Source organism: Eulemur rufifrons, chromosome 27 (genome assembly GCF_041146395.1).
Source record: "Eulemur rufifrons isolate Redbay chromosome 27, OSU_ERuf_1, whole genome shotgun sequence".
Classification (NCBI taxonomy): domain Eukaryota; kingdom Metazoa; phylum Chordata; class Mammalia; order Primates; family Lemuridae; genus Eulemur; species Eulemur rufifrons.
In genome coordinates this window covers 14596442-14610469 of record NC_091009.1, presented here as the reverse complement: position 1 = coordinate 14610469, position 14028 = coordinate 14596442, and the positions used below count along the sequence as shown (strand labels likewise).

General features: G+C 39.3%; 1 protein-coding gene across 1 annotated transcript in view; it reads right to left on the bottom strand.

Annotated features, from left to right (window-relative positions):
- COLGALT2 (collagen beta(1-O)galactosyltransferase 2) overlaps nucleotides 1-14028 on the bottom strand; it is an 89570-nt gene that overhangs the window by 8318 nt on the left and 67224 nt on the right. Inside the window, exons 7-9 of the mRNA XM_069459736.1 lie at nucleotides 12337-12413; nucleotides 6261-6367; nucleotides 737-869 (exon numbers count right to left, since the gene is read on the bottom strand). Of these exons, the coding sequence (XP_069315837.1) occupies nucleotides 737-869; nucleotides 6261-6367; nucleotides 12337-12413 (317 nt within the window). The remainder of the gene's footprint in view (nucleotides 1-736; nucleotides 870-6260; nucleotides 6368-12336; nucleotides 12414-14028) is intronic.

Genomic DNA, 14028 nt, shown 5'->3' with positions numbered 1-14028 from the left:
CCTTGGGGACTGGTGGCCAGAAGGAATTACAGAGGGGGCACTCCTGGGATTCCCGTAACCTGTGTGTCGATATGGGTCCTGATTAACATGACTGTGCTGTTTAGTTTGTGAAATTTCACTGCACTGTACCTTATGATCTGCATACTTTTATATGTATCTATTACATTTCATTTAAAGTTTAAAGAAAAAGAAAGATAGGCGTAGACTGGATCACTGAAAGAGAACAGGCATTCAAGGGGCCTTTCTTTGGGGACTTTCTCTTTTCTTGTGGGAACCGACCCTCGCTCAGGAGCCCCACACAACAAAGCCCTCTCATCAGTGTCTCCATCTGTAAGAGGGTTCAAGTTCTGGCTCTGCTGCTTCCTACCTGGCCAACTGGTAAGAGGGGTCCATCCCTCCCAACCTGCCTCACGTGACTTCTGTGTGACTTCTTGTAGGAAATCACTTAAAAAATGATGACATCATAGACCCATACAAGGCATTCCCGCTGCTGCTGATAATGAATTAATAAGTGTGGTGGGTATCTTCCCTGTCATCATCCCAAGTGGCACCAAAGGTGCCCCCTTGTCCCTTTGTTACTGGCCTCGGGTCAGAGGGAGATATAAGGCAGGAACAGCTCTCAAGGAATCTTCCGGAAGGGTTATGGGTTCACTTTATAATTGACTCTATTTCACCAGTAATATCTTTCTCCTTTCTCCTCATCATAAAGCTGCACACGTAAAGAAACATTATTTACCTCTTTCCAGACAGAGTAGTGGCTAAGAAAGCAGCCGATTTCACCCCTGGTTAGAGGCCTGGAGGAGTAGGGGTCTCGGTACCCAGGCAGCATTTCGATATTCAGGGCCTTGAGCTGGCTCGTGTTGAGCGCCCTGTATCACAGACAACATGTCTGAAAATTAACAGGTCGAAGTGTCCTTGCCAGAAAGGCCAGAGAGAGAGAGAGAGAGATAGATTTCTCTGCACATTCGCCCAGGGCCTCTGCACACAGAGAGGAAGACCTCAGGTTTCCGTTAGTCCTTACAAGTTCCTTGGGGCCAATGTGTCCCAGCAGCATTCTGAGCTTGTGAAGACAAGAGGGTGTCATATTTCTGTGTTTCCCTCACAGTGCCCGACATAGTTCTAAGCATCATTAGTTTTTTGACAACTTAAAAAAAACACTCCCCTAAAGAAGGAGAGGTACTTCACAGCACCAGTAACTGCTGGAAGGGATGAGCACAGGAAGGAAGGGGGAGAGGGACCGTGTGCATGTGTGTGTGTGTCTTTCCTTTGGACCTAAAATAAAAACAAGGTTAAAAATAAAAATGGCAGAGAAACATTTCCAGAATTGTGGAGTAAGGACATTTCAAAATTGACTCCTTTATAAAAGCCATGAGGACACTGGCAAAAACCGTCCAAATCAACTTTTCCAGACTCTGGAAATTAACCAAAGGTTTGCAATAATCCAAAGAGTGTTTATTCAAGACGAACTGCTGAATCTCAGAGCTCTGTGGGGTTTACACCTTCCCTAATCTCATCCTTTCTTCTCCGCCCTATAGAAGCCTTGAAAACCAGTAGCCTTTCAACTACGGCAGCTGTGAAAACCAGCAACCTAGCAGCCACTGGAGGGGATGGAATGAATTAGGACTCCCCTAAAGACCTACACCCAGAAGATAATTCCTGTTCACAACCTACCAGGTAGCTCCCTGGAAAGCTGCCCTGACTCAGAGTTCATTCTGGGCAAACCGTCTTATCTGTAGGGCATTGTCAAAAACCATCAGCAGCAACGGTTTAATGTTACTGCTGTCTGAGCAGCATTATCAGCTCAGGCTAACAATAGGCTCATCAAAAAATTTAACAGTAAAAACTGACGAATAAAAGATCCATAAGGAATTTGAAACACTCCAAAATATTCCTGAGAATATAGAAGGCATATTCAGGGCTGTGCACACACTCAGGAAAGACCTGGGAGGTCCCTAATCTTTCGCCTCTGGTTGACCTTGAAGACCTGGGGGGAGGGGCGGGGGGGGGAAGGCAATGAAAGCAAATGAATTAAACACTGCAATCAGTGGAAGAGCTTGCTTGGCATAATGAGTTTTTAAAAATATAATAATACAGCTATGTGATGTCTACAAGAGACAGACTTCAGATTCAAAGACACAAATGGTTTAAAAGTAAAAGGACAGAAAAAGATGTACCCTCTAAACAGTGACAACAAGAGAGCTGGAGGAGCTATACTAGCATCAGACAAACCTCTAGACAAAATTTATACTAGAGACAAAGAACGACATTTTTTAACAACAAAAGCATCAATCATTAGGAAGACATAACAATTATTAATATAATTATAAATCTAATAACAGGACCCCAAAAACATAAAGCAAAAACTGGCAGAATTGAATAGAAAAATATGTGATTCAACAGTAATGGTAGGAGATTTCAATGTCTCACTTTCAGTAATGGATAGAACAACGAGGCCGGAGAACAGCAAAGAAATAGACGACTTGAATAACACCACCAACTAGACCTAACAGACACCCGTAGGACACTCCACCCAACAATAGCAAAATACACACTTTCAAAGGCACATGGAATATACCATGTGTTAGACCGTAAGGACCATATAGACCATAAATTAAACCTCAGTATATTTAAAAGGATACTCCAACCTCAATAAAAAACAAAAGCAAATAGAGAAAAACAAGTAAAATGAAACAAATAGAATGAAATTAAAAATGAAAAACCAAAGCAAATTTAAGAAATTCATAAATATGTGAAATTAAATAACACAGTTCTAATAACCAATGGTTCAAAGAAGAAATTATAAGAAAAATTAGAAAATATTTTGAGATGTATGAAAAGGTAGCGTACCAAAAATTATGGGATATACCTAACACAATACTTAGAGGTGTAGTTACAGCTGTAACTGTATTAAAAAAGAGTATATCAAATAAATAATCTCACCATCTTAAGAAACTAGAAAAAAAGAAGAGAAAACTAAACCCAAAGCAAGGAGAAGGAAGAAAATAATAAAGACTATGATAGAAATAAATGAACTAGAGAACAGAAAAACAATAGAGGAAATCAACAAAATCAAAAGTCTGTTCTCTGAAAAGATCAACAAAATGAACAATTTTTTAATCTAAACTGATGAATAAAAAAAGAGCAGACTCAAATTATTAAAATCAGGAATGAAAGAGGGGTCATCCCTCCTGATCTTATGGAAATAAAAAAGATCATAAGAGAATATTATGGACAATTAATTATATGCCAAGCAATTAGAAAACCTAGATGAAATGGACAAATTGATAGAAAGGTACAAACTACCAAAACTGACTCAGGAAGAAACAAAAATTATGAATGGACCTATACAAGTAAACAGGTTGAATTAGTAATCAAAAAGTTTCCCACAAAGAAAAGTCCAAAACCAGATGGCTTCACTGGAGAATTCTGCCAAATGTTTAAAGAATGATTAACATTAATCCTTCACAAACTCTTCCAAAAAACAGAAGAGGAGGGAACGCATCCAAACTGATTTTATAAAACCAGTACTATTCCAACATAAAACCAAAGTCATCACAAGAAAACTATAGACAAATATCTCTTATTAATACAGACATAAAAATATTTAAAAAATTACTGGCAATGGAATCCGGCAACACATAAAAGGGATTATACAGCATGACCAAATGGGATTTATCTCAGGATTAAGAGTTTGGTTTAACGTGAAAATCAATCAAAGTAATGCACAACGTTAACAGACAAAAGCCACATGTAATCTCAATAGACACAGAAAAAGCATTTGACAAAATCCAACACCCTTTAGGATAAAAATACTCAACAAAATAGGAATAAAAGGGAACTTCCTCAAACAAATAAAGGCCATCTGTGAAAAACTAACATCACTTAATGGGGAAAGACTGAGTACTTTCTCCCTAAAATCAGACAATAAATTCTTCTCTCACCATTTCTACTCAACATTGTACTTGATGATCTAGGAAGGGTAGCTGAGCAAGGAAAAAAAATAAATGGTATTCAGATTTGAAAGGAACAAGTAATACTATCTATACTTGTAGACGACATGGTCTTGATACAGGAGATCCTAAGGAATGCAAACACACAAAGACAAAAAAATTTTTGAATTGATAAAGTAGTTCAGCAAGGTTGCAGGATACATGATCAAAACACAAAAATAAATGCTATTTTTATATAGTTAGCAATGAACAATATGAAAATGAAATTATGCAAACAATTCCATTTATCGTGGCATCAAAAGGGTAAAATACTCTTAGAAGGAATAAATTCAACAAAATAAATACAAGACTTGTACAATGAAAAATGACAGATTGTCATCCAAAGAGCTAAAGAATATCTAAATAAATGGAAAGACATTCCATGATCATGCATAAGAAGACTTCATATTGTTAAGATGGCAATACTCTCCCAATTGATCTACAGATTCAATGCAATTCAAAACCTCAGCTGTTTTTTTTCTTTTTTTGTGGAACTTGATAAGCTAATTCTAAAATTCACATAGAAATGTAAGGGATGCAAAATACCTAAAACAATCTTGAAAAAGAATAACTAAGTTGAAGGACTCATGATCATCAAGAAAGTGTAGTACTAGCATAAAGACAGACATACAGATCAATTGAATAATACTGAGAGTTCAGAAATAAACTCTTACATTTACATCAATTGATTTTTGACAGAAGTGCCAAGATGATTCAGTGGGAAAAAAAACAGTCTTTTAAACAAATGGCACAGGTACAAATGGAGAACTATGTGCAAAAAAATGAATTTGGACCCTATCTTATACCATATGCAAAAGTTATCTCAACATGGAGCGAGGACCTAAATGTACTAGATAAAATTATAGAACTCTTAGAAGAAATATAGGAGTAAGTCTTCATGGCTTTGGATTTGATAATGGATTCTCAGATAGGATACCAAAAGCACAAGCAACAAGAATAATAAAAAATACATTATATTTTATCAAAATGAAAAACCTTTTTGCTTTAATGGACACCATAATGCAAGTGTGACAAGCCACAAACTGGGAGAAAATATTTGCAAATTACATATGTGATAAAGGACTTGTATCCAGAATATATAAAGAACTCTCACAACTCAACTAGTTTCCCTGGTCCATGTGGCCTATGTTTGGGCTTGGAGCTCTTGAGGGTGTTTGAAGCCTTGGTTCCCAAACTCTACTGCACCCAAGAATAGGGCTGCCAGATTTAGCAAGTTAAAAACACAGAACACCTAGTCAAATTTAAATTTCAGATAAACAATGAATATTTTTTTAGTATAACTAAGACCCATGTAATGTTTGGGACAAATTTAACTGGCGGTCCCGTATCTTATGTGGTAACCCTACCCAAGAATCACCTTGAGGCTTCTTAAATGCAGATCCTGGGCCTAGCCCCAGAGATTATGATTCAGCAGGTCTGAGATGGGGCTCAGAAAGCTGTCCTCTTAACCGTCTCTGGGGACTCTGATGGGCATGTTCATGCTACACTTTGAGAAACACTAGTTAGATTCTCTATGGGAGGCATAAGAACTTCTCCAACAGCAGTTAGCCGTACTTCTTAGTAGGGAGTATGCAAACATAAAACAAAGCCACTTATATATTTCAAGCTAACATCATGGAAAGGAACATTTTGTAAAAATCTGTCTTGAAATAATTTAAGGTGTCAAATAAAAGGGCAAAGCCAAACAAAACAAAACAAAATAATAACAACAAAAACAAAAAGCCTGAAAGAATCCAGTCAGGTTCTCTGTGTGACTTTTCTGCCACATTCTTGGAAAAAGTGGCCACTATGATCAGCCCAGGCAGATTGTGGCAGGCATGCCATGCAACAGGACATGCAGACCTTTCTGCATTTTTTCCATTTATTTTCTTCAGGTTGCTCAAGTTTTAGCACTTTTCTCTAAATCAGGCTCTGGGCACAATTCTGAAAGCATTACTTCTTTCATAGGAATCTGGAATCTGGAAACCTCAATGACTGCAAGAACTCCCGGAAATAGGGGACAATGAAGTCCAGTGTGAACCTTCGGTGCAATGATGACCAAAGGTCACTGGATGGTGAGTGGATTTCGGGCTTGGTCTACAGGGTAAAATCAGCTTAGATGTTACTATAGGTGGCACACAGCCATTTAAAAAATGTATCTATCCTTTAATGACCAAAGGATCTTAGAGTCCCACCCAGGAATAACTCTCTGTCGGAGAAGGCACACCCCAGTCCAACCACATATGTAAGAAGAGAAAAAACCCAACTCACTTCCCATCCACGGCCTCGACAATCTTGACCTCAATCTCCTGCTCATACAGTGTGCGCAGCATCCGGTCCCGCCTGTCTTTCCTGCGTTTGAGGTTTATCATGAAAATCTAACACAGGAAGAAAAAGGGAAAAGAAACACAAATTACTCAGGTCTTATTTTAGGCTGTTTGAAAAAAGTTTAGCAAATGTAAGGACCAAAGTTTTAGGTAGAATAAGGAGTGGGAAAACTGTGGCGAAGATTTGTTTATATTTCAGATTAGGTTTATGTAGGGTAAATGATATTAATCTGAACTGAATTACTTTAAAAACTATATTTAGTGAAATAACTCTCTTTGTTTCTCTGATGTTCATTGATAAATATGTTTTCCTTGCTGTTAGGATAGGAAAGTTCAAAAAGTTAAACTTCAAGAGGCTAAAGGTAGCCCTTGTTTGCAGATAACGTAATCCTATATTTAGAAAAACCTAAGGACTCCACCAAAAAACTGTTAGAACTAATAAATGTATTTAGTAAAGTTGCAGGATACAAAATCAACATCCAAAAATCAGTAGCATTTCTATATGCCAACAGTGAACAATCTTAGAAAGAAATCTAGAAAGCAACCTCATTTATAGTAGCAATGAAAAAATTAAATACCTGGGAATAAATTTAACCAAAGAAATGAAAGATCTCTACAATGAAAACTGTAAAACACTTGAAAGAAATTGAAGAGGACATTAAAAAATGGAAAGATATCCCATGTTCATGAATTTGAAGAATTAATATTGTTAAAATGTCCATACTACCCAAAATGATAAATAGATTCAATGCAATCCCTATCAAAATACCAATGATACTCTTTACACAAATAGAAAAAACAGTCCTGAAGTTTGTATGGAACCACAAAAGACCTCAAATCGCCAAAACAATTCTGAGTAAGAGAACAAAGCTGGAGGCATCATGCTACCTGACTTCAAAATAATATAAAACTATAGTAACCAAAACATCATGGAATAGGCATAAAAACAGACATGTAGATCAATGCAACAGAACAGGGAATCCAGAAATAAATACATGCATTCATAGCCAACTCATTTTCAACAAAGTCACCAAGAACATACCTTGGGGAAAGGACACCCTCTTCAATATTGTGCTGGAAAAACTAGATATCCAAATGCAGAAGAATGAAACCAGACTCCTATCTTTCACCATATACAGAAATCAAATCAAAATGGATTGAAGACTTAAATGTAAGACCTAAAACAATAAAACTACTAAAGAAAACTTTGAGGGAAATGTTTTAGTACACTTGTCTAAACAAAGATTTTTTTGTGTAAGACCACAAAAACACAGGCAACAAAAGCAAAAATAGACAAATGGGATCAAATCAAGCTAAAAAGCTTCTGCACAGCAAAGAAAATAATCCCAAGTGAAGAGACAACCTACAGAATGGGAGTTTTTGCAAGCTATCCATTTGACAAGGAATTAATAACCAGAATATATAAGGAACTCAATTCTATAGCAAAACCCCAAATAATCCAATTAAAAATGGACAAAAGATCTAAATAGACATTTCTCAAAAGAAGACATATAAATGGTCAACAGGTATATGAAAAAATGCTCAAAATCACTAATCATCAGGGAAATGTAAGTCAAAACTGCAATGACGTTATCTCACTCCAGTTTAGATGGCTATTATCAAAAAGACAAAAATGGGCCGGGCACGATGTCTCATGCCTGTAATCCTAGCATTCTGGCAGGCCGAGGTGGGAGGATTTCTTGAGATCAAGAGTTCAAGACCAGCCTGAGCAAGAGTGAGACCCTCATCTCACTAAAAATAGAAAAATTAGCCAGGTGTCGTGGAGCATGCCTGTAGTCCTAGCCACTCGGGAGGCTGAGGCAGGAGGATTGCTTGAGCCCCGGAGTCTGAGGTTGTAGTGAGCTATTATGATGCCACTACACTCTAGCTGGGGCAACAGAGCGAGACTCTGTCTCAAAATAAATAAATAAATAAATAAAAAACAACAGATGCTGTTAATGATACAGAGAAAGGGAAATGCTCATCACTGTTGGTTGAAATGTAAATTAATGCAGCAACTATGGAAAACAGTATGGAGGTTCCTTAAAAATCTAAAAATAGAACTACCAGATGATCCAGCAATTCCACTGCTGGGTATATATATCCAAAAGAAAGGAAATCAGTATATAGAAGAGAGATCTGCACCTCCCTGTTTACTGCAGCATCATTCACAACAGCCAAGATATGGAATCAGCCTAAGTGCCCATCAGTGGATGAATGGATAAAGAAAATGTGATGTATCACAGTAGAATATGATTTAGCCATAAAAAGAGTAAAATCTTGTCATTTGCAGCATCACAGATGGAACTGGAGGACATTATAGCAAGTGAAATGAGCCAGGCACGGTAAGACAAATATTGAATGTTCTCACTTACATGTGGGAGCTAAAAAAAAACATTGGTATCATGGAGGCAGAGAGCAAAATGGTTACCAGAGGCTGGAAAGGCAGGGGATGAAGACAGGTTAATGGGTACAGTTAGACTGAAGGAATAAGTTCTATTGTTCCATAGCACAGCAGGGCAACCATAGTTTACCAGAATTTATAGTATATTTTAAAATAGCTGGAAAGAGAAGATTTGGAATGTTCCCAAAACAAAGAAATAAATGTTTGAGGTGACAGATATCCCAGTTACCCTGATTTGATCATTACATGCTACATGCATGTATCAAAAACACATGTGCCCCATAAATATGCACAACTACTATGTATCAATTAAAAAATCCCATTGGGGGAATAAAAGAGGCCAAAGGTGAATTAAACTCAAAACACACACTATTAAGGGGTGGGAGGCAGTTTGGCAAGTAGTTAAATTCATCAGCAGACTTGAGTTAAAGTCCTGAGTGTTACTTAGTGTTTGCGTTGGGCCAGTTCCTATGCCTCAGTTTCCTCATCTGGAAAATTGGAATAATTACTGTCCTATCTCATGAGTACTGCATATTATTAAATAGTATCACTATAATTTATATCCACTGTGGGCAAATTTAAAGTCATTCAAAGAATAATAAAAATGTTAAGTCTTAAAACTTATTTCCAAATGTTCTAAACTGAATTACCAAGGTCTCAATTTTAGATGCTTTCTTGCCAGAATTCTTCAGTTCCCTTAGAGATAAGGAAATTTTTCTGAAAGAAGTAAAGAGATGGGGTCCTGCCCTTGGGGGTAGCCCTTTGACAGGAGAAAAGGGAGGAAAGGCATAATTTCCCCATCATGTGGATTGTAGGAAACACTATAGAGAGGACAGCTACTGGTCCATGAAGTACCAAAGCATGAGTATTCAAATCTCCCCCTATGTGGGCTGGGTTTGTCTGTGGCCCTTCACCTTAGCCCCTAAATTCCTGATGGCTGCATTAAATATATACGTGTCATGTGGCCACTACAGGTAGTTACAGAGAATGAGGTTGTTCTCACTATTCCCGGATTTAAGCAACCACAGAAGTACCTAAAGCCTCATGAATGCTATTACAGGTAAATGAATGAGGTCCTTTTGCTACAAGCAGTAATAAACTCATTTTGAATGTTAAACTAGTCCTCCAAAATTGGGAGACTTTAGTGGCCAGCAAGAAATGATCATGACGCGTACATGGTAAAGAAGAAACCTACAAGAATAAGTCAGATGATGCTGACTTCATCCTGACTCACCGTCTGGATAACTTTGCGGAAGACATGTTTCTAGGTCCAGTTCCCTGGTCTGTAAAAGGAGCGAGTTGAACGAACTCATCTCTCAAGTTCAGTACAGATTAGATTAAAATGTCCAAGATCTATGGTTTATAATAAAGTCTGCTTTATGCTATGGTCAGAATAAAGGAGAAATTATGTCTTATAACCAACCTAGAGTTCAGACTATACTGCGTTAGGGTTTGCTTCACATGGTCATTCTGAATGACTAGGATGAAAAGCTACACTAAAATTTCAACCCTTCCTTGCAAAATAGTCTCATTTTTATCTATTTATAAATCCCTGGGCAAAGAAACTAATGAGGGAGCAAGGTGTCCTCTGAAGAAATTATCCACCTGATTAAGGCAAAGTAGATGAAGGGCATCATAATTTTATTACCTCCCTTGTTTGTCTAACAGGGTAATTATTCTGTTTTAAAACATAATTTACGTGGTGATTCCATTTGCCTGATTACTTGGGACTTTAAAACTTAATGGGTTGTGTTTTCCTGTTTCATTTTCTCCCCTGTTTAGAATCCTGCTGCCACGGGCCATGCTCCACCGTTTCACAGATACAGAAGGGAAAGGGCTTTTCCTCGTGTGTAAACATGGGGTCACTTCAGGACAGCAAAAGCACAACACAACCAAAAATAGACAGAGATGCATCCCCCAAAGTCCCCTCAGACCAGAGACCTCCAGTCTGGGAAGACTTTAGTAAATAACAATCCAGTCCCCGTTCTTGCCAGGATACGAGCCATAAAACTGTAGCCACGGAGGACAAACAGGCGGCTCACTCACACGGAGCAAACAGCAAACAGAGAAAAGAGCCACATGGCCAAGTGCAGTCCAGACGCCCCCCGCGAGGTCGCAGAACACTAGGAGGATTGAAAAGGCCCCTGACCATCCTTTTTCTTCCCTCCTATCTCTGTCCCAGAAGGACAGATAATTGGCCTGGGCCCGGCAAAGTCGAGCCTCCGACCTGTGTTATTTCACATAGTGTTGGCATTTTCCCGGAGGGCTCTAGGAGTGACCCGGTTCCTACACTATGTCCCACCAAAAGACCAGAGCTATAAGATCCTGGGTTTCATCGCATTTTATTTGCTTTGGTTTGGTCCTCCTAGGAGTGTGTTTTTAGGAGGAAAGGTGAATGTATATGAAGACACCTGGGTGCTCTCACCTATGGATAACAGGCTGAAAGCTGGTGAGAGCCACAGGGAAGACAAGCTGCAGGACTATGGGGAAGCCGTGCCAGCGTGTGCTGTGGGCCAACCCTGCCTGGTTCTGAAAACTATTCACAATTGAGTCTCACTCCTCTCTACTACATTTAAGTTCATCTCTTCTCATTCTGCCCTCTGTGGAAACAGTGTAATAGCTGTTAACTCCTCCCCATTTCGTATCCATGGAATACTCTTTCCCATTCCTGAAGTCTAGCTCCAATCAGTTTGACAGAAGAAGTTCCGCTTCCCAGTTCTAGAAGCTCTCTAAAGCAGCCGGACTTTGGGGACACGGATGTATGTGCTACCATGGGATAAACAAGGCATTTTCCTTGCAGTGGCAAGGAGCGCAAACAAAGCACAGGGCTTGGCCTCCAGAAGCCAGCGGAAAATTCCCTCTCGGTTTGTGGATTCCTGAGGCACAGTCCTGGCCTCCAGACCACCAAGCTTCTTCTGAATATGGCGGAGCAGCTACATGAGGGCCCTATGAAGGAGTCAGTGACTTGGTGTCACAATTCTGGCCCTGCCAAGTATCTGTTGTACATATTACCAAGAGAGGCACCTCTTTGTAGTTCTGCACCATTCTTTATATAACTAAAACTTAATAATAAACATGGCCCTTACAAAGCTATTAAGAAGTTCTTGACTGCTAAAGGGCAGAATTTTAGAACAAGTTTCTTTCTCTTTCTTTCTTTGTCCTCTCAACTCTGTCCTCCGATCTTGTCCCATGGAAGAAAAGTAGAAAGAAAATAAAGCATGGAGGAGTCCAGAATGGTTTCCACTCAGATGTGGTAGAATAAAGTTAAAATTCTCCAGTACCTAATCCTCTTTACCCTGCCTAATCCTCATAAACCTTGACGAAAAGGTTGATATGACAATATCTGCTCCTAGAAAGTATCACATTCACTTGCATTACTAAACGGTAACTTCTTTTTGACTCAATGATTAACTCCCTTTTAAGATAAGAAAACTGAGGAACAAAAACCGAGTAGTTTTCCCAAGATCTCAGAGCCTTTTCGGCAGGCACGGCGGTCTTGCTGACTCTCAGACGCACGCTCAGGCTCGTGTTCCAGTATAAACACATAAGCATGTGGCACACACACACACACACACACACACACGTGCACACACACACAGAGAGACACCTTTCCTACCTCATCAAATCCCATCTTGTCTGGATATTTAGGGACAGTTGAGACAAATTGGGAGGGTTCCATTGGAGGATGATCAACTGGAAGACACAAGACACACGCAGAGTGCTTTGTTAGTGAAAGGATCAAAAAACAGAATTCCATCTGCACACCTGAGCTCTAGGGCTGCAGGACAACCTGGAAATACAGGGCAGGGGTAACTGCTCAGCGGTTCCCCAGGACTAAGTGGCTACACGGGAAACCCGCTGGTCAGGGCACTGGTTTCAACAGCACTTGTTCATGCAAAGACTGCAGTATTATTCTAAGAGTATTTGGAGGCAATTTAGGGTAATGGTTAAAAGGGCGGGCTCTGGAGTCAGAGGATCTGGGTCCAAATCTTGGCCTGTGAAGGCCTAGAAGAGTTAGGGACCTCCCTAAGCCTCTAATTTCTTTGTGTGTAAAACTAGGATAATAAAAGTGTGTCCCTTACTGTGTTATAAAATTTACATGAGACCTGCTTGCAAAGCACTCACCACATTAACATAGTAAATGTTCAATAACTCAGCTATTACTTACGGCGGCCCATGATGAAAGGGCTCAGAATTTTTCTGTGCATTTAAAATTGTCAAAGTTTGGGACTATTTTTATCCCATTCACGCAGGTTTAGCTACAAGTGTGCAAAAGGCCCTTTGTTTTAACACGGTCTTACCTCTGAGGGCTGGCCCGCATCCCAGAACTTGGTACAGAGCTAACGGGAGAATTCCAGCTGAAGGGACATTGCATCTTAAGTGATAGAAGTTTTATTTATCTGATACTCTGACAAAAACTTCCTTTGCAAACTATGTATTTTAAAGATTGGAAGTAATATTGGTTAAAGAACCTGAGAAGGCCTTGAAGATTTTTTAGTATTGTACAAAATCAAAGTACTCACTTGATTTTCCTCAAAGGGATCATACAAAGAAAACTTAAAATGAGAGCTGATAACTGGGTTGCTTAAAGAATTATGGGTGATGACCATTACTACTGTCACCAATAATCTCTTCTCCTCTATTCCAGGCACATGACATGAATACATTTTCTTGCCTTTGAAGTTGCTCATGGCCATGTGACTTTCTTGGTGAGGTTTAAATTGTTGCTGCTCAACGCTCCAAACCCTCCTCCCTACCCTGTCCCAGCCTCATCACAATGATCACAGCAGCATGTGTGGATATGCAGAAGCCACAAATGTAAAGCAGCCTGGAATGCTGCCCAGGAAAGACACCAGGACTGCAGACTTTGAATAGCAAAAGATAAGCCCTTGTTGTATTGAGCCAGTAAGATTTTGCTGTCTCAGCGTAACTCTGCCCATCCTGACTGAGCTACTGTCCAACGGGTATGATCTCTTTAACTTTCCTTTCACTAAGATGTTAAAGAGAAATCATGACATCCAGTTTCACTTAGGATCCAATGACGTGAAATTCTAGAAGGTAGTGAGACAGGTTTCCTAAGCCAGACGCAAGAGCTGGTCTCATTACTTCAAACTTGATACTTACAGTCCCATTTCTATGAGTACACAGTGCATGAGGGTTTTTTTCCAGTAGCAGTCCAGAATATTTTGGTCCTTTCTGCTTTACTCCACTCCTTCCTATTAATAGTTTCTTTTAAAATCAACAGGGAGGGTCCACCATGTACAGGGTTAGGTTTTAAAGAGAAAAGAACTTAATGTACCAACTCTCT